Raw genomic sequence first — 24,609 nt, forward strand, 5'->3', positions numbered from 1 at the left:
TCTCTTTATGCGAAAGGATCCACCAAAGCGATTAAAAAATAAAAAAGAAAAAGCATTCATGATAGGACACCCAACTGCTCACCTAATCTCCACTTTCCCAAAAGGGGTCTTCAACTTGAAGATAAAAATTGTACAAAAAAAAAGGTAGCGATAAAACATTAACAAGGTGATGTTTGTATTGTAGTTGGACAAAGGATATTATGAGAGAATTGCCAAATAAATGAAGGAATTTTTTTTTTTTTTTTTTAAAAACACGAGAAAATATAAGAGAACCGTGTTAGTTTACAACACAATCACAAGGTTCACTATATATGATTCAAGAAGCAATTCCCTTGTTTTAGCACAAAAAAAAAAAAAAAAACAAAGAAAGAAAGAAAGAAAGGAAAATAAGAAAGCAATTCCCTTGCGTACTACCAATCTTATCCTAAATCCAAAACCCTGAGATGAGCATCATGCACTCGTGTACCAATAGTAGTTCCAGCTATGTATCCACCTGACCAAGCGTTCTGCAAAAAAGAAATAATGGCTTAGCGAGAGTCCACTAATGAAGAGTGATGAACAACTAGACATCAAATAGACAAATACTTTAGTTGAGTGACTTAATGTTTCATCATATAACAATTAAATATGAGCAAGATAACATTTCATTGTGACAAATTGCTACTATCATCTTTGAGCACATAGTTTCTTAACAAAGTAAGTATTATAGTAAGCATCATCTAGTCCAATACATACATATATATGTGTGTGTGTGTGTGTATTCTCTCTATATCATATTTCTTTACCTGAAAATTGAAACCACCGGTCACTCCATCAACATTCAATACCTGCATATGTTACTCTTCAGTGCAAGAAATTGAGCATCATTCATATTAGTTTGTAAATGTTTGTCATGGAAACTGTAAGCGATAGTAGTTAGCTTAGCTTAGCTGCAGTTAGTTACTTTTCTGTTACAGTTTGTAAGTGTAATAATTAGTTATGGGTTTGTTACACTGCTGATGTAATTGTAATTAGCTTAGTTGAGTTAGTTACCAATCTAATCAGTAGCTAGTACTTAAATGAGTACAACAATCAGATTCAATAATGAGAATTAATTCTTCAGAAATTCTCTAATCTCTCTCTTTCATTAGTTTCTTTGTTCAAACGCTTTGGTTTATAGTTCTTACAGAAACCAACAAAATTTTCAAGGATTATTACCTCCCCAGCAAAGAACAAACCGGAATGAATTTTACTTTCCATTGTATTCAGCAAGATCTTCACAGAAGCAAGAAAAAGGATTTAGCATTCAATGAATGTATGCATGTGTACACATTAGAGTATATATTACACAGAGAGTGAGAGATACCTCGGATAGCGGAACACCCCCAGCCTTCACAAATTCATCCTTGAATGGACCCTTCACCGTTAGGAAATGCATGTCATTTTCAGTAAACATAACAAATCAAATTCAACAGCCTAAAGTTTACAGATTTTCTCTCCCCAAAAAGAAAAAAATGTTTACGGATCTTCACCTTCCCTGTAACTCCGAAGTCGCAATGCTTCAATAGAGAAGCAACAGAAAGCAAAGAGCTATTTGAAATAGAAGCCCACAGGTCGTCTCCAGATAAACCCTGGGTATGAAAGTTGAATATATAAGGAAATTTTCTCTTGAAAGAAACAAAACTCCATCTTCCACTTCAGAAAAGAAATATAACCTGACGATCCAATATATATTTCCAGAATCTCTTTACAAGACCAAATTCTGGCGGATATGAATTGGACACTTTTTGCTTCTGCAGAGGTGCCGGAAACAAATAAGAAGTTAGCTTCCAACACAAGGAGCTACAATGGAAAAATGTACAAGAAAGGCCATGAAGTTATCACCATAAAAGTCTGCATCTATTTAGAACTAACCAACACAAACTAGCCAGTAGTCAACAAAAACACAGACAATAATATCTTGTCAACTTTCCTCAAGCAACCATAATACTATACCTATTGAGAAGTGTAGTTTTTTTAGAAGAAAAAGAGCTTATTTTCTTATTATTAATATGCGGAATTTACAAGCTTATTTATAGGCATAAAACTAACTTAAAAACATGAAATCCTAATTGAATTCCAAGTCATCCTTATCCGGACCTAATCAAACATTCCATCCGGATTTCTAAATTTAAAAACATAATCTAGGAAGAGACAACTCCTAACTTTTAGAATGATAATCTCTTTGAGAGATAATTTCCTAACTTTCAAAAACCCTAGGTCTTCTACTGTAACGACCCTGCTGGGTTGGCCGTCACTGTAACTAACTTTAATATATATTTTCTGAAACCCCAAAATCTGAGCGACTTTTCTTTTTTTTTTTTTTTTTTTTTTTTTTTTTTTTTTTTTTTTTCTACTTATTGTAACGACATAAATTCTGGTTTTCACTTTTGAACATAGCAAAGTGTTTATACTTAAAAAACAATTCCTTTTCAAAAGTATAAATTTACACATAGGTATATTTTTGCTTCTCAAAATCCTGCTAGTTTACACAAACTCGACAATCATACTACAATCTACAAAACACAAGTTTATAGACATATTCAATAAAATCTTTTAAAACTTTAAACTATTGCGGAAATGACTGCGCGCGGTATCCATTCCCTGACCTCCACTCTGTTCGTTCGCTGCCTCGCCATCAGTTCATCAAACATTAAGTGCAGGTTGCTTACCTACAGTATAAATACTCTGAAATGAGCTTTCGCTCAGCAAGTAGGAACTATTACTCGCAAAATAACTGAAAGTTCACATGACTATATATGCATCAATTGATTATGCTGTCTTATGATGTTTTATCATAATTTTACTGTCTGAATTAATCTTATTTACTGATGAGCCCAAGTGCTCGTACCATTGCGCGCAATCATCGGGACGTAAGGGTTTGCAAGGTTCCCAACGACACCATGATTTAAACTGAGTTGAGTACTTCCCTTGCGGAGGCTGGTACGACACTCAACTGTGCTTCTTCTTATAAGTTCCTCTTGACTTATTAAGGTGTGCAATATGACAAAGTAAAACATATTATTACTATAACATGAAATATACTTAAACATATATAATTCATGTGTACTGTTTATTTTAAAATCTATTTATACTGTAGGCGAGATTCCTACTTACCTGTTTTTAGAAAGTGGAATCCTCTATTCGCCAAAGAGGCTGTTCTCTTTCTTTCTTGTTTTTGAGAATGAACACCCATTAAGAGTGAGATTAACTATCACTTGTTATTCTATTTTAACAAGCTTGAAAGAAAGTCTAACTTCTCTATTTATGGCTCACTTTATCTTTTCCTATCTTAAAGATTGTAAAACCTTGTTTCTAATTTAAAGGTTAGGTTTATTGAATCCTGATTACCTTACTTTTTATTAGCAAAGTCTGAAATCGACATACTTTCCTGAGATTATACTTCGAGTTCTTCAGCGAACTCCTCTGTTCAACACCAAAACTGTTTTAACAGTTACGTAGTGTTTTTTTTTTCTAAGAAAATAGTTTAAAACTTCTATTTATAACTAAAACCAAGTTTAGCATCAAATTCTAGAACTAAAACTAAGTTTAACCTCAAATTCTTAAACTAAATTTCGGCGGAGTTTCACTTTATTTTTCTATGTTTTCCGAGCTAACTTTAGCTCGCTTTATCCATTATTTTCACCTTCAAACACAAACTATATCCTTTCTCTTTCAAATACACCATCAACATCATCATGGTTCTAGGGGTTCTCCATATTTCTATCAAAATTCTCTATATCAAGAATTACTAGAAACTAAAGTTCAATAACCAAGAACTTATCCTTAGTTCACTAGATTTCAAGTTCCTTAACCATTACAAGCAAATCACCAATTTTAGTAAATTTTTTTTCCATACTTCTCTACACTTCCACAGCAGCCAAGGAAGAGGAAAAACTTGAAATCTCACCTTAGGGAATGGACATCAAGTTTAAGTGACGCTATTCCTCGGTAATTCCGTCGATTTCTGCTTAAATCCCTCTTTTTCTCACTTTGGAATTTTTTCCCTCTCTATTTCTCTTGGCTGGGCTATCTGATTTCTTTTCCACGTGAAAGTGACCATTTACATGTATTTGTTAATCATTGAACCGGTCATCAAAAAATAAAGGACCAAACAATGCAAAATTTCACTTTTCCAAGGACCTTTTTGCAAAAATTCCAACAAATATATCTTACTTTCTCATTAAGTTGGCCAGCTGACCCCCCCCCCCCCTTTTTTTCCATATGTCCTCATCTCAGCCACTCATAAATTTAGTTACTTTAAATTCTAGCCATCGATTCATAATAATTATCTCATTTCTGTTCCGTTTAATTCCTGTTTGGTGTGCGTTTTATCTACTTTTTTTTTTTATAGTTGGTCAACTTAGTCAACCTTGACCATTCTTGACTTACTTTTCGAAGGCGATGTTTTGGGTTGACTCTTGGTCAACAAATTTTGACTTGGTCCACTTAAATCAGTCGAAACCCCAATTTACGCGATTCGGCCTTCCGAACCCCTTTTTCCGTCTATTTTTCATTCCGATTGTTTCTAAAACCCTAGAATTGATGTCTTTCAATTCTTTTTCATTTCTTAACCTTAAGATTCATGTGTTGGCCCACTTGTGGGTTTAACACAGCATTATGCACATCTTTCCTTATTGCAGTCTGAAAGTCGGTAACGGTATCTTACCTAATTTAAATTTCTAATTGCTTACTTGATGTCATCTTACTTACATAAGCAAGGTTTGGTGAACACTTAGTAATCACCCCTTAATGTTCTATTCTTATAGCTATTCTTATTACTTCATACTGACTTTTGAGAATTTACTTAGTTGACATGAAATTTCAGTTATCGACTTTGTCAACTTCTGAACCCATATTATATCTAAATTTCTTTACTGATACACTACCTATTTAATTTCCTCTTATCTGTTTGAAAATTAAGTGTTTTCTCTTTAAATGTTAGAGCGTTTCTCTATACGCTGCTAATATTATACTGCACTAAGAGATTCCTGAGATTATGATTTTCAAACTGTATATGCACGAAGGATTTCTTCTGCCTTAACTGCGGTAGGAATTTATCAACTGAATTTACTTATTCTTAAATTATGAACTCATCATAAGACTTGCTACAAAATTTAGGAATACTGATATTAATTCTATAAATCCTTCAGTCACAAAATATGACAGTAAATTACTGAGAGAAGTCCTAGACTTAAATAAATAAATTTACATTATTAATTCTAGGATTTTTTCCGGCATTTCAAGCCAGTAAACTTAATGAGGAAGCAAGAGATATTTGTTGAAATTTTTGTAAAATAGTCATTCAAAAAATCAAATTTTGCATTGTTTGGTCCCTTGCTTTTTGATGGCCGGTTCAATGATGAACAAATACATGTAAATGGTCACTTTCACGTGAAAAAGAAACTAGAGAGCCCAGCCAAGAGAAATAGAGAGGAAAAAAATTCCAAAGTGAGAAAAAGAGATTTAAGCGGAAATCGACGAAATTATCGACAAATAGCGTCACTGAAGCTTGATCTTCATTCCCTAAGGTGAGATTTCAAGTTTTTCCTCTTATTTCCTCTCCCTTGGTTGCCGTGGAAATGTAGGGAAGTATGGAAAAAAAATTTACTAAAAATGGTGATTTGCTTATAATGGTTAAGGAATTTGAAATCTAGTGAACTAAGGATAAATTCTTAATTATTGAACTTTTGTTTCTAGCAATTCTTGATATAGAGAATTTTGATAGAAATATGGAGAAACCCTAGAACCATGATGATGTTGATGGTGTATTTGAAAGAGAAAGGATATGGTTTGTGTTTGAAGGTGAAAACAATGGATAAAGCGAGCTAAAGTTAGCTCGGAAAACATAGAAAAATAAGGCAAAATTTCGCCGAAATTTAGTTTAAGAATTTGAGGTTCAACCTAGTTTTAGTCATATAAATTGAGGCTAAACTTAATTTTAGTTCTAAATAGAAGCTTTAAACTATTTTCTTAGAAAAAAAAAACACTGCATAACTGTTAAAACAGTTTTGGTGTTGAACAGAGAAGTTCGCTGAAAAACTCAAAGTATAATTTCAAAAAAGTATATCGATTTCAGACTTTGCTAATAAAAAGTAAGGTAATCAGGATTCAATAAACCTAATCTTTAAATTAGAAACAAAGTTTTATAATCCTTAAGATATGAAAAGAAAAAGTGAGCCATAAATAGATAAGTTAGACTTTCTTTCAAGTTTGCTAAAATAGAATAGCAAGTGATAGTTAATCTCACACTCTTAATAAGTGTTCATTCTCAAAAACAAGAAAGAAAGAGAACAGACTCTTTGGCGAATAGAGGATTCCACTTCCTAAAAACAGGTAAGTAGGAATCTCGCTTACAATATAAATAGATTTTAAAATAAACAGTACATACGAATTATATATAAGTATATTTCATGTTATAGTAATAATATGTTTTATTTTGTCATATTGCATACACCTTAATAAGTCAATAGGAACTTATAAGAAGAAACACAGTTGAGTGCCGTACCAGCCTCCGCAAGGGAGGTACTCAGTTCAGTTGAAATCACGGTGTCGTTGAGGACCTTGCAAACCCTATCAGTAAATAAGATTAATTCAGACAGTAAAACTATGATAAAACATCATAAGACAACATAATCAATTCATGCATATATAGTCATGTGAACTTTCAGTTATTTTGCGAGTAATAATTCATACTTACTGAGCGAAAGCTTATTTCAAAGTATTTATACTGTAGGTAAGTAACTTGCACATAATGTTTGATGGACTGATGGCGAGACAGTGAATGAACAGAGTGGAGGTTGAGGAATGAATACCGCACACAGTCATTTCCGCAATAGTTTAAAGTTTTAAAAGATTTTGTTGAATATGTCTATAAACTTGTTTTTTTGAAGATTGTAATATGATTGTCGAGTTTGTGTAAGCTAGCAGGATTTTGAGAAGCAAAAATATACCTGTGTAAATTTATGCTTTTGAAAATGAATTATTTTTGAAGTATAAACACTTTGCTATGTTCAAAAGTGAAAACCAGAATTTATGTCGTTATAATAAGTAAAAAAAAAGTCTCTCAGATTTTGAGAGTTTCAGAAAGTATATGTTAAAGTTAGTTACAGTAACGGTCAACCCAACAAGGTTGTTACATCGACACTCCCCCTCAAGTTGGTGCATAGATATCTATCATGCCTAACTTACTGATAAGAAACTCAAAGCTTGGTCTGAATAATCCATTCGTGAGAATATCAGCTATTTGTTGTGTTGGAACAAACGGCATACATATAGTGTCTTCTTCTAGCTTCTCCTTTATAAAATGTCTGTCAATTTTAACGTGTTTAGTTCTTTCATGTTGCACTGAGTTGTGAGCAATACTAATCGCAGCCTTGTTGTCACAGTAGAATTTCATAGGCATCTCTATTGGTTTCTTCAATTCCTCAAGGATCCTTTTTAACCACAATATTTCACATACTCCATAAGCCATTGCCCGGTACTCAGTTCCTGCACTACTTCGAGCTACTACACTTTGTTTCTTGCTTTTCCAATTGACTAAGTTTCCCCAAACATAAGTGCAATATCCAGATGTAGATCTTCTGTCTATGACGGAACCTGCCCAATCTGCATCCGTGTATGCTTCAATTGTTTTTTGCTCATGTTTCTTGAAGAGGAGTCCTTTCACTGGAGTGCTTTTCAAATACCTCAAGATTAGCTATACTGCCTCAAGGTGTTCTTCACATGGTGAGTGCATGAATTGACTTATCATACTAACTGCGAACGCAATGTCTGGTCTGGTATGAGATATGTAAATTAGTTTTCCTACCAACTTCTGATATCGTGTTGTATTTACTGGATCTCCATCTTTGGCATCTCCCAACTTCTTGTTAGGGTCCATTGGGGTATCAACAGGCCTACACCCACTCATTCTTGTTTCTTTAAAGAGGTCAAGGACGTATTTGCTTTGTGAGACAACAATACCCTTTTTTGAACGAGCAACTTCCATTCCCAGAAAATATTTTAAAGATCCCAAGTCTTTGATCTCAAATTCTGAAGCCAGACTTTCCTTCAAACGACTCATTTCAACAGAATTATCTCCAGTAAGGATGATATCATCTACGTAGACTATCAAAACTGCAATTTTCCCGTCATCGAAGTACTTGATGAACATAGTGTGGTCACTTTGGGTATGGACATATCCCTGATTTTTAATAGACTGAGTGAATCGTTCAAACCAGGCTCTTGGGGATTGTTTGAGCCCATAAAGTGATTTTCTTAGCTTACACACCTTAGATCCAAAGTGCTTATCAAATCCAGGCAGTGGATCCATATAAACTTCCTCTTCCAATTCTCCGTTTAGAAATGCGTTCTTCACATCTAACTGTTGAAGCGGCCAGTCAAGAGTTGCTGCAATTGAAAGAAGTACTCTTACGGTATTCAGCTTTGCCACTGGAGCAAAGGTCTCGAGATAATCAACGCCATAGGTTTGAGTAAACCCTTTAGCCACCAACCGTGCTTTATACCTTTCGAGAGATCCATCCGAATTATACTTGATGGTGAACACCTATTTGCAGCCAACTGTTTTCTTTCCTCTCAGCAGATCCGTTTCTTCCCATGTGTGATTCTTCTCAAGTGCTCTCATCTCTTCAGAAATAGCTTTCCTCCACTCAAGAACCTGTAAAGCTTCTTGTACATTCTTTGGAATTTCCACATAAGTGAGATGTGAGGTAAATGTAAAAATTGAAGGAGAGAGATTCTTATAGGACACATAATTAGACATTGGGTGTTTAGTGCATGACCGGACACCTTTGCGGGTGGCAATAGGAATATTGAGATCATCAAATGACTCAGTACTAGCACTAGGGATAGACTGTATGGAATCATCAAGGGGCTTGGGACTGGAATTTAAACAAGAATTGGATTGATTGTTACCTGGGCACTTGGGGAAGTGTTTTGGTTCTTCCCTTAGTTCGGACTCATGGTCTTGTAGAGGATCGGGACCTTGTTTCTTTGAATTTTGTTTCCTCCTTGAGTAGACCAAGAGATCTGTATTCTTAGTACCAGTCTTGTTCCCATTTTCTGAGCTACTGAGATTCTGATTTTGACATGGCAGTAGGCTGCTTGAATTTTCAATATGTAAAACATCATTTGTTCCATCTATATTTTCCGGTTTTTTAACATGTGAATCCGAATTTTCAGTCTCAATATTAAGAGTATGTGTTGAATCTATTTCAAAAACATCAAAAACATCATTAATTCTAAATTTGGTTACATCTTCACTTGTACTCTCCCCCTGAAGATGAGTAGCAAAAAAAAGTTTAGATTCAAAAAAGGTTACATCCATGGTAACAAACATTTTTTTAAAAATTGGATCAAAACATTTATAACCTTTTTGAGTAGGTACATATCCTACAAAGACGCATTTTTTTGCTCTAGGGTCAAGTTTTCCCTGGTTATGATCATGAATGTGTACAAAGGCTGTGCATCCAAAAATTTTTATAGGAAGTGTAGGTGATAACCTAGATGTTGGATAGCAACTTGAAAGAACCTGTAATGGTGTTTTGAGTTTCAACACCCTAGTTGGCATCCTATTAATAAGGTAGGTAGCTGTGAGGATAGCTCCCCCCAAAGATACTTCGGGACCTTATTTGTGAAATGTAGTGCTCTAGCTACTTCTAGGAGGTTTTATTCTTTCGTTCAATTATTCCATTTTGTTGAGGGTTGTCATTACACGAGCTTTGGTGAACTATGCCTTTTTCTAGGAAGAATTTTTCCAAAATCTTGTTAAAATACTCTTTTCCATTATCACTTCGAAAAACTTGATTTGTGTTTGAAATTGTCATCACCATTATATAAAAATTTTTGAGCACCTCCTCCACATATGACTTTTCTTTTCGTAAGTAAACCCAACTTACCCATTTGTGATCATCTATGAAAGTGACAAACCATCTCTTTCCCGATGGTGTTGTGATCCGTGAAGGCCCCCATTCATCACTATGTATTAATGAAAAAGGTTTTGAAGCCTTGTATGGTTGCAATGGAAATGTGGTACGATGATGTTTAGCTAATTCATAAAATTCACACTGAAATGAAGATGGATTTTTATTTCTAAATAAGTTTGGAAACAAATGTTTTAAGTATTGAAAACTAGGGTGGCCTAACCTACAATGCCACATCATTATTTCATCCCTACTAGTAATAGAAATAGATTCAAGACAAGTACTATGTGTCGGTCTTCTTGATTCGGATCCATCTTCAAAGAAATAAAGTCCACCAATCTCTCTAGCACTGCCAATCGTCCTCCCCGAGGTTAGTTCCTAAAACTCACAAGTTACAAGACAAATTTGGAACATGAAGGACATTATGAAGTGTGAGGGATGGAGAAACGCTGACTGATCATATTCCAGCTATGGCTGAAAAGGATCCATCTGCAAATTTGATCTTGTTATTCCCTGCACACGGTTTGTAGGATGAAAATAGTTTTGAAGAGCCAATCATGTGATCTGTGGCTCCAGAGTCAATAATCTATAGACAAAACATATTAGATTTTATACTAGAGAGAGCTGTAATGAGATCATTACCCTTTTGAGCTAAAGAACAAGAAGAATTTGAAAATTGTGGAGATTGAAATAGTTTGTACAGATGGTCTAGTTGTTCCTTTGTGAACTGGGTTATTTCTGAGTTGATTTGCTGCCTTTGAGAATCCTCACTCACGGTTTGGAATGCTTTGCCATCACCTCCATTCTTCTTTGTAAAATTATTCGGTTTGCCATGAAGTTTGCAGCATGTTTCCTTTGTATGCCATGGTTTTTTACAGTGATCATACCATGGTTTCTTTTTCTTTTTTTCCTCCGGATCAAATCCTCTAGAGACTAGAGCCGAACTTTCTGCTTCAAGATTGAGCTTCGGTTCTTAGGCTTTTAGCACCACTCTTCGCCTAGCCTCCTCTCTCCTAACTTCTGAAAACACTTCTCTAATAGATGGTAAGAGTTTTTTTTCCTAAGACACTTCCTCTTATTTCATCTAATTCTTGATTGAGTCCTGCTAGAAACATGTAAACTCGATCATTCTCCTCTCTTTTCTTATGCCGCACACTATCAGTAGAACAATCCCATTCATCTTCATAACACAAATCCAATTCTTGCCATAAAGTCACCATCTCGTTGTAGTATGTTGTGACATCTTGATCTCCCTGCCTAGATTGCCACAGCTTCGTCTTTAGTTCAAAGATTTGTGAGGAGTTTTCCAGGTCTGAGAACATCTCACGTACAACTTCCCACATATCTTTGACGGTTGGTAAGAATAGATGGGGTTTCCCAATAGCCGGCTCCATTGAGTTGATGAGCCACGCCATTATCAAAGAGCTCTCGGATCGCCATACCTTTAGATTCGGATCACCCACTGCTGGTTTTTTTACCTCTCCGGTTAAGTGGCCAAGTTTTCCTCTTCCATCAATTGCGAGTTTCATGGACTGAGCCCACTCCAGGTAATTCTTGCCATTTAATTTGTGAACAGTGATCTGAAGAGAAGGATTTGCATATGGTGCTAATGGGTCTGTGCCGTTGGTCATGGCAGTGGTTTTGGACTGCTCATTCTCTACGGAATCCCTTGAAGAAGCAGAGGTCCTACTTGCTCCGGTCATGGCAGTCTTTGCCATTAAAACTTAAGAGCTAGCTCTGATACCATGTAATTTTTTTGAAGAAAATGAACTTATTTTCTTATTATTAATATGCAGAATTTACAAGCTTATTTATAGGCATAAAACTAACTTAAAAAATCTAACCTAATCATGAAATCCTAATTGGATTCCAAGTCATCCTTATCTAGACCCAATCAAACATTCTATCCGGATTTGTAAATTTAAAAACATAATCTAGGAAGAGATAACTCCTAACTTTTAGAATGATAATCTCCTTAAAAGATAATTTCCTAACTTTCAAAAACCCTAGGTCTTCGACAGAAGGATAATTTTAAAGTGTCTTTAACGTATCTTCATTTACGAAAGCATAAGCCAGCTTGAAATATTTGGTTTTATAGAGAGCTACATAGGTTGTCATATTATGCAGATTCCGAGTTAAAAAGTCAACTTCAGGTTTTGACAACCAGACACAGAGTTGGGTATACCTCGAATTATTAGTCTTTTTTCCAACAAACTCATTTCAAACAAATTTCCCTACAGAAAATCAAAATTTTTACCCTCTCTCTACAAAAGAAAAAAGAAGTCATAGAAGTTCACAAATGAAGCAACAAGTTTCAGGCATACTGCAAACTGGTGCTTGTGTCGACTAAGGATCGACTTAACATCTTCTATATGCAAATCGGGCATAAAATCCACCATAACAATCCCTGCATCCAAACACCATCAAGTTAAGAAATGACGAAATTCATATTTTGAAGTGTGAATAATATGACAACCAGGGGAAAGAAAAGATGGGGGAAATTTCCTTACCTTTGTAACCTGAACTGAATAGATCACGAGCACCCCAAGCTGACAACCGAAGAATTACTGGCCCACTGAGTCCCCAATGAGTCACTAGCATGGGCCCAACCTACAATTCCAAAGGTCTCGGATATTTCTAACGTTATGTAATTTAAAATCAGTGGTAAGATCACGGCAAGGAGCAAAATTTACCTGTGTAAACTGTTGTATGTTCCTTTTGACATTTTCTAATATCAGCTTTGCCTTAACTTTAGGAAATGTAACCTGTATATCAAAAAGGGAAAAGACGGTACTATTGAATTTAGCCCAGAGGAATAATATCATGCAGTCTTAACTCAACATTATGTGGATTCTGATGAACAGGGCCTTTAAATTGGTAATTATAAGCTGTTCTTAGAGGTTTAAAAGGAAAAAAAAAAAAAAAAAGGAAACCATTGCCAATGAATAAAAGATGGAAGATTCTTGAAAGGACAAATGGTTTCCAAATTTTTAGTTCCATGTCCACATACAGCCATTTTATCATCCTAGTCAATTATGGATTGCTTGCATTGCAGAAAAATATTACTGCTGTCACTTTGAGTTCGGGTTTTCTAATAGAATGTTGTTTCAACAAAATCATCAATAGTCAAGAACTACACGCAAGTTTTTTCTTCACCTATGTGCATATGTTTCACGAGTAACAACAAACATGCTATTGCTAATCATTAATAAAGAGTAATTTGTAAACGGGCATTACTCCTGACAACTCTGCTAGCTGTGAATCTGCCGTCTTGAATGTAAATAAACTTGGCACAGGGTCAACAACGGAATGACCAAGCTGAGATGCAAGACTATAACCCTGTGAAAAGAACAAACATATTTCAATAATTTTAAACCGAAGACATGAGATTGCAAGAAAAGGCCATATGTCCAAACCAACCTGACTGCTACTACCGCTAGCAATCAATAGATAATCAGCTTCAACATATTCAAGAGAGCTAGAAGCATTCTTCTCAATACCAAGGAGGAATTTCCCGTCATTAGCAGATGCAGTTTTCACAACTTTTTTAGTCTGCATAACAACTAATAAGGAACATTTATATTAGAAGAACAACTTAGGATCCTTGATAACAAGAAAAGGTTTTTCGTATTTTCTCGAGTAAAGAAATGCAAGACCCTCTCCCCAGCTAGTGCAAGAACTAGAAAGGAAATCAAGTAGTACCATAGTTCAAAGGATGGACTACCTCCTTTCCCTTTTGCTTCTGACATGAGACAATCGATTATCGAAGAAGAACTATTACTGACAGGAAATACCCTTCCATCTTCCTCAACCTGTGAGCACTGACGCGTATATTAAACATGCAAAATACATATGAAACAAGTAACATGGAGTTTGTGGAACAACCTTGAGCTCCACTCCGTGATCTGTAAACCAGGACATGGTATCAACTGGCCCGTGCATCTCGAAAAAAGATCCTCTAAATTCTTTATGACCCCTTGGGTAATTTTCTGCCAAAACCTAGAAGAAATTCATCATTGTGAACATTATTTGTGCATAGAAAAATCCTCAAGTTACAATTCTAAATACAAAGGGAAAAAAGAGACATTATAGCTTGAGCCTGTTAAGCATTAGTTACAAATGTGGAGAAAATTCTCCAATTCCTATATGGAGGCAAAGCAACATAAAGGCAACAATTTCTCTTCCTAAATAAGAACAAAACCCAAGTAAATAAATCTTCTAATGTGAACAGAAAACTCAATAGAGAACCAAAATCTAGTTGTTCTTATAGTTGCATAGTAACCAAGAAAAAAAGGAATCAGGCAAAATGTTACGGTAAAGAGACTTTCAGTCACAAATAAAACTCACCATATTGTCAGTACAATGGCCGTTAGTCACATTGCATCGGCCACCTCCAGAAATCTTTACCTGCCAATAGAATTATAGAACACAGCTTTTTTAAAAATTTTATTTTATAAGAACTAATTAAAAAAAAAAAAGGAGAGAAAATTTGAAAGGAAAAGAAACCTTAGAAAGAGGTTTTGCTTTCTCAATAACCAAAACACTGAGCTGAGGCGCAACAGTCTTGGCTCTAATTGCTCCATAAACACCAGCTGCTCCACCACCAGCTACAACCAATAGCTCTTCACTTCTCTGCCAACCGGAGAAAATCACCACACATATTGAAACTCCAATAAAACCAAAAACATAAAAAAGAATGCCCATAAAAGTTTTAGGAGCGATCGAGCATTGAGAATTGAGAAATAGATATTGACCCTTGGGGCTATTGGAATGGCGGTAGTGGTAGAAAATTTGCGCGTCGTGGGAGTTGAGGGGAGGCAGCCAAACTCTCGGGTGGCACACGAAACCCCACAGTGGAGGAGAAAGCGGGTCGAAGTGAAGCTCATGCCGCGCGTGCACACTGCCCTCGGCTGTTAGATTCCCAGCAAATGAGCAGGTAGTCATGACATCAGTGTATACAATACACATGGTGCGGTTAGAGATAACATCTGACGCCTGTCGGTCGGACAGGTGGCACATTATTTGGAATGGAAGAAAAATATATTAAAAAGCAATACAAACACCAATCTGTGTAAAGGTAAAAAGAAATTTGAATCTCAAATCATTTATGGGACATTTGGTTGGAGACGTTTAGTTCAGGAATTAAAATTATGTGATTAAAATTATTTTTTATTTATATATATTTTTTGTGAGAAAAAATACTATAGTAAATTATGAATCATGATTTAAATCATGATTTGAATCCTCCAATCAAACATCCCCAGATTTAGAATCATGATTCAAAATTATTTTTAATTTATGTTTTTTTTTGTGAGAAGAAAAATTGTAGCGAACCACAAACTATGATCTAAACTATAGTACGGATCTTTACTCCAAACGAACCCTTAAACACAATAACAAACACCAATATATAAAGGGATCTTTTTATGTTGTCGGGGTCTTTTTTCCCACACCGTACAGAGAGATACGTTAATTTATAAAATTTTACATTAGTCTTTATAAACTAAAATGATCACGTTGTAAACTTAAATGACAATTTGTGAAATTTTAAATACGATGAATAGTTTAAGTTTACAAGTTTTAACGTAAATTATCATAAAATTTACAAGTTATCGTAACTTTTACAATTTTATGGCGAGTTTTTAATTTTAACGTAAAATTTCACAAATTATTATATCTTTCGATACAGTGTCAAGAATATTCTTCCTGACAGTATAAAAGAATCCTATATAAACATATTGGACCACCATTAAACAGGTTTACCTAAAAACTCGATCCATCTAATACAATATTAAGGAGAAGTTTGGTTCATGGATTAGAATCATGAGATTAGAACCATTTTTTATTTACGTGTATTTTTTATGAAAAAAAATACTATAACGAACTATAAATCATGATTCAAATCATAGTATGAATTATCTTACCAAACGTCTCATAATAATCCCAAATAAAGCTGATTTTGCTCAAAATCAGCCAGGGTTACTTGAGTAGTTACCGCAAATAACTCGAATGACGTGGTGCGGTCTGAGACATTGGCTGTGAGCTCACTTCTTGTGTCAAAGGCGCTTCTTTCTTCTTTATTTGGCGAGCATGTTTTCTACTTTTAATCTTTATGGTTGAATAAAACTTTAGGAAAAATGCACAAGAAATCAAATACATACTTGTGTATATATATATACACACTCATAAAGATATTTCTCGCACTATCACTATACTTTGTCTACTCTTCAAAAAACAAAACATGACGTTGTGTTACTCTTTATGATTTTTTTTAATACGTCGTTTTACAAAACATTATTTTTTCCATCAAATTGTTGCTTGTATTCTTTAAAAATAAAATTTTAAAAAAAAACTTGCAACTACTAAAGTTAATTTTTTTTTTTTAAGTAGGTTGGTTTTCAAATGATATTCTTTAAAAAGTTAGTTAATCTTATAAACGGACGGTAACTTGTTAACAAACAAAAAGTGATTCTCCCACATCGCTAGGAAAAATGTTTGTTGTGAGTAAGGTAGTGTAATATAATGGGATGAACATGCAAATTTGTTAACTATAATATTTACAAACTCTTAGGTAACAAAAGTACTTAATTATGATTTTGTTATCAATAGATTTTGTGGTGTGTGTGTAAAGAGAATGAAGGTATGCATATTTCAATCGAATTAGTGGTATGTACATGCAAATTTGTTAACTCTAATATTTACAAACTCTTAGGTAGAGTACTTTTGATAAACAAAGTACATAATTATGATTTTGTTATCAATAGATTTTGTGGTGTGTATAAAGAGAATGAAGATATGCATATTTTAATGGAATTAGTGGTATGTATGGTAGAGAATGAAGATATAGAGGATATTTGGTAGAGGTTTATACATTTTTAATATATGATATAAAATAATATGTGTTGGTTAATTGTAAATTTTGTCATTGTCTTGTGACTTGAATAAAATAGACCGTCTTTTGGATCATGAACTATCTCCTCAATATTAATCAACTTTCATTAGTTTTATATACAATAAAAAGTATTCTACTCGGCATTAATCAACTTTCATTAGCTTTACAGACAATAAACACTATGACGTCGGATCTAACATGTTATGAGAAAAAATTGTCGAGCCTAATAAGCACATGGTCTATTTTACCACCCGATCAATGAGAACTCCAAGATAATTTACATTTCAGCCATCAAGCATAATACTTCGTTGAATTTTGCAATGAATCATCGTCACTTATCATAGTCGCATTATCTTGGCGGCTTAAAGTCAACATTGCGTGATTCAACCAAACTGGTACCATATTCACTCCCATTTTAGTTTCACATTTTCGGAAATTTCCTAAAGATATTCTGTTAAAATCTCCAATTACGATGACAACAATTGAGTTATTCATTCTCTTTAAATGAGAATAATAGTCTGGCGTCCAGCTCAACCTAAACTTTTGTCTTATTTTTCAATTCTATTTTTCTTATTTTAAGTCATTTTTATGCATTTATCCATTTTACCAAATTAGCTATGCATTTTCCCACATAGGCGCACCCTGATATAGCAGGATCAAGGGATTGCAAATATGTTTTAGGGCGGGACGGTGACAACTTCTTGCCCCTAAAGTAAGATAAGGGCCACGAGTGTTCTTCCCGACTAGATATTTGTAGATTCTTTTAAGGTAAGGTCTTCTAATGATAGAGTCTATTTAATTCTTGAATTTAATTAAAATCATGTCAAAATAAAAAAAAGTAAAAATATAGATCTTGCAACTAACAAATAAAGACCATAAATTTTATTCCATGTCTGTGTTATTCCATGTCATATATATATATATATAAACACGGTACCTTGACACCTCTAAGTTGAGTTTTATAGCATTTAGACTATACATCCTCGTGCATGAGTCAGGCCACCGCCAGCATCCAATCATGGAACTGGAAGCGGTTCATATCTCTTGCGCAACGCTGCGCCAACATGCGTCAGCTGAAGCCCATCCACGCCCTCTTCATCACCACCGGCCTCCACCTCAACAACTACGCCATCAGCAAACTCATCGCCTTCTGCGCGCTTTCCGACTCCGGCGACCTCCGACACGCCTCGCTTATGTTTAACCAAATCCAGACACCCAATTCCTTCATTTACAACACTCTCATAAGGGCCTATTCTCGCAGTTCTCAGCCTCATTTGGCTCTCCGTTACTTCCAACCCACGGTGAAAGACAAAGTTGCCGATAACCTGACTTTTAGTTTTGTCCTTTTGGCCTGCGTCAATGGCGGCTTGGTTCTCGAAGGCACGCAAGTTCATTGTCGGGTGGTGAAAAATGGGATGAATTTATTGGATTGTTACGTTCAGACTGCGCTTATTAGATTGTATGTGGTGTGTAAGGTTATGGAGGATGCAAGGAAAGTGTTCGAGGTCACAGAGATCTTTTCCAGTGGAATGCTCTTATGGACGGGTATATTCGGTGTAGTTTGGCTTCTGAGGCATTGGGGGTTTTTAGGGATATGTTGAAATTCGGGGTTGAGCTTGATGAATGTTGCGCTGTTACTGCACTCACGGCTTGTGCACAGTCGGGAGCTCTTTGGTGGGGGAAGTGGATACATGAGTACATTGAGAAGAGGGAAGGATTTGAATCGGACGTGTTTGTGGGAACGGCTCTTGTTGATATGTATACAAAGTGTGGTTGTTTGGACATGGCTGTGGAAGTCTTTGAGAAGATGCCTACCAGGAACGCTTTCTCTTGGGCTGCCATTATTGGGGGGTTCGCAGTACATGGGCAGGTGATGGAAGCGATTCGTTGTTTGGAGAGGATGCAGGCAGATGATGGGCTCAAGCCTGACGGGGTTGTCCTTCTTGGAGTACTGACTGCTTGTACTCATGCAGGGCTCCAAAAGGAAGGCCAACTTCTGTTGCACAACATGGAAAGTCAATATGGTATTTTGCCGAAACATGAGCACTATAGTTGTGTGGTGGATCTGCTCTGCAGGGCAGGTAAGCTAAGGGAAGCATATCAGCTCATTAGAAGAATGCCCATGAAGCCACTTGCTTCTGTTTGGGGTGCTTTACTAAGCGGTTGCCGTATCCGTAACTATGTAGATCTTGCAGAGCTTGCCGTTAAGGAGCTTGTGCTGCTAGAAAATGAGGACAAGAGAGGACAAGATGGTGTGTACGTACAGTTATCGAACATTTATTTGGCTGCTCAGAGAACTGAAGATGCAGTTCTGATACGGAAGATGATTGGTGATAAAGGGATCAGGAAGACACCAGGTTGCAGTACAGTAGAGGTTGATGGAAGGGTGAATGAGTTTGTTTCAGGAGATATTGTGCATTCTTGTCAAGCTAAGATATGCGTAATGCTATATTTATTATCTTCTAACTCGATTCATGACCCTTGTGCAGAATATGCTGAAACATACGAATATTTACTTCATAATAACAGTTAATCGGAATCTTAACTGAACTCTTGGTGCTTAATTTTCGGTTAATTGTTCTGCTTCACATGTGTTTTTCATTCTGGTTTCAGCTTCACCTGCTATTGGCCCAAGAATAATTCCAAAGTGCATTGTTGAATGTCATTGCGCTAATCAGAGAGAGAGAGAGGGGGAAAAAAAAGGAATGGTGTCATTGAATGATTGAAACTTCTTTTACTTTCCAGCTGTTATAACCCACCCGTGTTCATGGATTCAGCTGGCCTATAAAACACAAGTAAAAATAAACATGCAAACATATTTCACTTTATTTCCAGTTCTTATTAGGAAGTATATACAACAAAAATAATTGGCATTCATAAGAGATATTGACTTGTAAGAAAAAGAGTACGTGTACGGCAGAAAATTGTCTAAAAAATTGGCTCTTATTCACATCCAAGTTCTCAGAATGGGATAAAACTTCACCAATGCCCATAACAAATAACAACCTTCAGAATACTTTATAGCTGTTGCAAATATTGCTATCCTCTCTTTCCTCGGTGGTTCAAGTAATAAAAAAGAAAAATACTTTAGGACACCGGCCTAAGCACCATCACTAATAAAAGATGAGCCTCACCATCACTAATAAAAGATGAGCCTCACATGTGAGTTCTGCAGCACCTTTTATTAGTAGGTGGTGCTAAGCACCACTAGTACCATATAGCATTGTTCAATAAAAAAACGATCCCTCTACCCTTCTCTCAATTGCTTATTGGCAGTCTGAGCAGATTAAGAAGCTGTATATACAGAGTATATAGACATTTAATGCTGTTAACTGGTTCTGCAAGTTCAGTTTTATTTGCATTGGAACTGCAGTCTCCAGTGATCACCTACCTGCTGTTAATGTTCACAAGACGATTATGGTCCAATTAACATGAATAGATAGCCAATAATAGTTATCAAAAAGCAAGCCAACACTAACATGTATAAACCAAACAACAAATACTTCTAGTAAACCAAAACATGTTTTTTGAACCATATTTCTAAAATCACAACAGCATGCATCAAAACCGCTTTAGTAATCAAGATGACCAATAGATAAGAACACAAAAAAAGAACTGATTACAAAAGCTCATATTGAAAACTAATTACCTTCAGATGACGAGGGAACAACTACAACATGCATATCTGTATTGTTTGGAGGAAGATGCAAGCGAAGGGGATAGAGCTTCCCATTTAATGGATTGCGAGAACACACAACGATGTCGTGAAGCCCCGTCTCTTCCTTCAATTTTTCCTTTAACTCCTCAACGCCGTTGCCTTTGAATGCGAAGAAAAGTTCTTCCATTGCCTCGTCTTCATCTTCGTTCTCGTTCGACACATGGTAGTAGATTGTCCTTCCTTCGGCTTTCGCCGCCAAACCATCAAACAAATCACTTGACTGCATTTCAAGAAATAAGTACAAAGCGTCAGAGAAGAGCACCAAGTACTAAAGTAACTAAACAAGGCTTGTCATGGTGTAACATATCACAAAAATTAAGTTATGAAGCTTAATTATTACTATGAACTAGAGACAAAATGGAGAGGTGTTACTTTTAGGGTTAAGTGAGAAAGGTTAAAAGATACAATGAGCACTTTGTGATTTCTATTCAATTTTCTTCTTCGTCATAGTGAATTACCGTAACGGTTGAAAGTAGATATAGCTTCCTATATTTAGGTAAACCACCAAAATTTTAAGTCTTTATTTGTTTGCTTTTCTTATGCCATTTTACTGTTATTATTAGTGCGTCTAGATCTTAACAATAACAGAACATTACGTTCTGTTATATTAATTTGAACAAACCTCGTGGCTGGGAAGTTTGGAAGATGTAAGTTCAAATTTGGTCGGGGAGTCCGGTTCTGAAGACGCATCAGGCGGAGGACTAGACGGTGCCAATGCTAGCAGCGAACGTTTCGGAGATCTTGGGCGAAGCTCCACGACGTCCACGTCCCACAGGACCCAATCCTGCGTTGAGGTTCTGTGAGGGATGTCGTGCGTGATCGAATTCCTCCACGGCGGCAGGCCTCCGTTCGCGCGGAGGAATTGGCCATAGCGCGTCTTGAGACGGACCTGGAATCCTTCCCTGATTGGCTCCCATTCGGTGGAGGAATCCAGCCGGGTGGGCAGAGTTTGGAGGACTTTCTTTCCGGTCATTCCCAGAAGGAATGGCATGTTGGACGCCGTCAAGTATTTGCCGTAACAGCTCTTGAAGCGCAACACGTTCGCACCGGTGTTGTCGACGATCTCCACCGTCCATCTCGCGTTCCTGACGGAGCCGTTGCGGTGTTGGCAGACGGATTCCTCGTCGTCGTCGGCTAATAGATACTTCTCGTGGTGGCTCCGCAGGCGTACCACCCTGACTTTTTGGAAGAGTTCCATAGCACTCTGAAAACGAAAAAAAAAAAAAAAAAAAAGATACAATTGAATCGCCATAGATCTCAATACATGGTTGTATGACACACTGAATTTGTTTGCATATAGTACCTTAATAGATTGAATCGACAGATTATATGAAGCAACCAATTGTTATTCTGGATTGAAACTGATTATCAAATAGAATAATTAGAGCCAATATTTGATCTTATTAGGAGAGAAAAATCTGTGATATTTGTATGAAAATAAATTTAGCGTTATATCGTGTGCGCTACGCGTAAAATGTAAATAACAAAGATGCATGTGTGGTTCTCGTGATTTATTTCTGTTAGTTTTGCATGGAACGGTTTTTGTTGGTTATTATTATTATTATTTTTTGAAATGGTTTCGCGTGTTTAATTAACTGTATGGGTTCTGCATCAGCAAAAATAAGTAAATAAATAAATAATTAAATAGGTTCTGATAAGATTTGGAATACAAATTAATAGGGTAATCTGTTATCTTCTAAGATTTGACTTACTCTCCCTAATAAGCTAAGACGCAGTCTCCATGTATATATATTAACAAGAGGTAATTAAAAGCAAATATCGTAGTATATAGTATATTAGTTTTACCAGTTGTTCGTTTAGTAATTTATAATTTCAACTCAGTATATATTACTGGCGGCTGGCCGAGATGTCACGTTTTGACTCATGGAATTTAAACATTTCTTTATTGAAAATGACTTTTCAATATGCTAATTTATTTTAAAACTACATATAAGATGATTATAAAATTTCAAATTGGGAAAAAAATTATATGAAAAGGAATATTTCATCCTAGTTGTAATCTTTTTTTTTTTTTTTTTCAAGATGCTGAAATGTTACCAACGAATAGAGTTTTTTTTTTTTTTAAAAAAAAAAAAAAACTTCTATATTAAGATTGTGCTTTCTAGGAAAAAGAAATAGCTAGTGGCTTTCCTCTCAGCTCAATTTTGAGAAATTTCTTTCCCTTTCCTGTTTGCAAAAGTCGAAATAGCCTATATACTTATCAAAGTTGATATTCTTTCTATGTATGCAATAATAGACATATCAATGTTTGTTTTTTTTTTTTTTCCTTTTTGTTTTTTTTTTTTGTTTTCTTATGAATTCTAAAATCATTACCTCAACGGCAAATTTTAGAAATAATAGTTCCTCTAAGATGGAAAGGGGACAAAATGCCTCCTAAAAATAAAATATAAAAAATAAAAGGTCCAAATCATAAAATACTCAAAAGTCAAAAGTCATACCTCCCTGCAACTTCCAAACCCAGATCCCCTAGAAACCGGGCCAATACCCAACGGAGAACCCGTGTCCGACAAGTCTGAAAACGACGACAACAAGCTCGACGTAGGCGACAAACGACATCTCACAGAATCCTCCTCCGTCATGAGCTCTACCACGTCAATGTCCACCACATCCACACTCCAAATAATCCAGTTCTGCGTCGCCGTCCGGTGAGGAACGTCGTGAGTGACCGAGTTCCTCCACGGCGGCGTCCCGCCATTGGCCCGCAAGTACTTCCCTCCTCTGGTCCTCAGCTTCACCTGGAACGCCTCCGTCCTGGGCTCCCACTCGATCATCGCCGTGTCGTTTTCCGAAGCGGGTGTCGTTTGGAGGACCCTCTTTCCCGTCATGCCCAGGAGAAAGGGCTCGTCCCAGGCCGTGAGGTACTTGCCGTAAAAGCTCTTCAGACGGATGACGTGGCTCTTCCCGTCGACGAGCTCGACCTTCCACCAGGCTCTTCGTGACGAGCCGTTTCGGTTTTGACGGACGGTCTCTTCGTCGTCGTCGGCGTTCAAGTACTTGTCTAGGTGGCTCTTGAGTCGTACGGCCTTGGCCTTATTGAAAAACTCCATTTTTTTTTCTTTCTTTTTTGGATCTTTTTGGGATGGGTATATGTGTTCGATAAGTGTTTGGTATGGCAGTATTCTTTTATTCCAATACACGAACTCGTGGAATATCTACACACACACACATATATATTATGGATAGATAATGTTGGGGATGACATAAAACTGCGTTGAATAGCTAGGAGCCTTCGATTTTAAATTGTTTTCATGTTACTATATTATTATATACACGGTTAAAGATGCTCTTGACCTGAGATTTCCAGCACCACAAAAAAAAAAAAAAAAAATCTGTTGACCAAGATGCAGATGGAGCATTGACGGAGAATGCTACAACTAGTAGCAAAGAAAATAAGATTGTACGGGCTTGAAAATAGATTGTACGGGCTTGAATAACTTGATGAGGTGTGTTTGCTGCTCGAATTGATGTTTTATAGTCTTTGCTGATGAGGTGTGTTTGCTGCTCGAATTGATGTTTTACAGTCTTTGCAAGCTCCATATAAGATTAATCTTTATCTCTACATAAAAGAGACAAACCCTTTTTCTATTCACTTTCTCCGCTTATAAGTGTCAACTCCCTTGTTGTTTACTTTTTTTTTTTTTGGCTTTTTTCTTCCCCTATTTTTTTAGTTCTCTTTTGCCAAAAGTCCTCTTACAATTCAATTCTCACCTTGTGTAAAACGGATAATAATTATGTTTACGGAGAAAATTTTGTGACGACTCAGTGGCCGTCATTGTAATTGTAGTTAAAATTAATTTATATTTACTGAAATTTTTTAAAATTTGCGGCACGTTTTTTTTAAAGGTCATATAGTAGACATAAGTTACGAATTTCTTTCTTGATTAAAATATTCAAATCTTAACATATATGTTTCTCAAAACATATATACAGTCAATCTTTAAGTCTTGCCTATTTACAGCCATAATCCACAAAACCATTTAACATATAGTTTTAGAATCATAATTAGCAAAACTATTTATAACGTAAAACTGATTGTG

At 35.9% G+C, this 24,609-nt stretch overlaps 3 protein-coding genes across 4 annotated transcripts; 1 reads left to right on the forward strand and 2 right to left on the reverse strand.

Moving 5' to 3' along the window:
* Positions 1-309: 309 nt before the first annotated feature.
* On the reverse strand, positions 310-14,857 carry LOC21385659 (uncharacterized protein YtfP). The gene is made up of 16 exons (XM_024172217.1): positions 14,696-14,857; positions 14,448-14,573; positions 14,289-14,348; positions 13,827-13,940; positions 13,666-13,753; positions 13,362-13,504; positions 13,179-13,280; positions 12,635-12,706; positions 12,452-12,551; positions 12,266-12,348; positions 1,695-1,772; positions 1,512-1,610; positions 1,346-1,396; positions 1,198-1,254; positions 786-827; positions 310-506 (listed from the first exon to the last, which is right to left on the reverse strand). Exons 1-16 carry the CDS (start codon positions 14,825-14,827, stop codon positions 420-422), a joined length of 1,434 nt encoding a protein of 477 aa, XP_024027985.1. The 5' UTR covers positions 14,828-14,857; the 3' UTR covers positions 310-419.
* A 2,965-nt stretch (positions 14,858-17,822) lies between these two features.
* On the forward strand, positions 17,823-19,366 carry LOC21385660 (putative pentatricopeptide repeat-containing protein At3g28640). The gene is given in 2 exon segments (XM_024172234.1): positions 17,823-18,336; positions 18,339-19,366. Coding segments are annotated over 2 exon segments (1,542 nt in total).
* A 411-nt stretch (positions 19,367-19,777) lies between these two features.
* Positions 19,778-23,690, reverse strand: LOC21385661. Of its 2 annotated transcripts, none has more exons than XM_024172227.1 (4): positions 23,011-23,690; positions 21,174-21,755; positions 20,483-20,771; positions 19,778-20,224 (listed from the first exon to the last, which is right to left on the reverse strand). In XM_024172227.1, exons 1-4 carry the CDS (start codon positions 23,617-23,619, stop codon positions 20,217-20,219), a joined length of 1,488 nt encoding a protein of 495 aa, XP_024027995.1. In that variant the 5' UTR covers positions 23,620-23,690; the 3' UTR covers positions 19,778-20,216. The 2 variants fall into 2 exon arrangements, with proteins under 2 accessions (XP_024027995.1, XP_010088540.2); XM_010090238.2 differs by having other exon boundaries at positions 19,778-20,227.
* Positions 23,691-24,609: the final 919 nt, after the last annotated feature.

This window comes from Morus notabilis, unplaced genomic scaffold (assembly GCF_000414095.1).
Source record: "Morus notabilis unplaced genomic scaffold, ASM41409v2 Scaffold1681, whole genome shotgun sequence".
In the NCBI taxonomy this organism is placed as follows: Eukaryota; Viridiplantae; Streptophyta; class Magnoliopsida; order Rosales; family Moraceae; genus Morus; species Morus notabilis.

Excerpts from the sequence above, each read along its gene's own strand:
- LOC21385659 (XM_024172217.1), bottom strand. The coding sequence starts at position 14,827 with ATGAGCTTCACTTCGACCCGCTTTCTCCTCCACTGTGGGGTTTCGTGT. Across the intron at positions 13,754-13,826 it reads ATCACGGAGTGGAGCTCAAG|GTTGAGGAAGATGGAAGGGT; the intron begins GTTGTTCCACAA and ends CAGTGCTCACAG. Across the intron at positions 1,611-1,694 it reads AATATATATTGGATCGTCAG|GGTTTATCTGGAGACGACCT; the intron begins GTTATATTTCTT and ends TTTCATACCCAG.
- LOC21385661 (XM_010090238.2), bottom strand. The coding sequence starts at position 23,619 with ATGGAGTTTTTCAATAAGGCCAAGGCCGTACGACTCAAGAGCCACCTA. Across the intron at positions 21,756-23,010 it reads GGTTTGGAAGTTGCAGGGAG|AGTGCTATGGAACTCTTCCA; the intron begins GTATGACTTTTG and ends TTTCGTTTTCAG. Across the intron at positions 20,772-21,173 it reads CCAAACTTCCCAGCCACGAG|TCAAGTGATTTGTTTGATGG; the intron begins GTTTGTTCAAAT and ends CTTGAAATGCAG.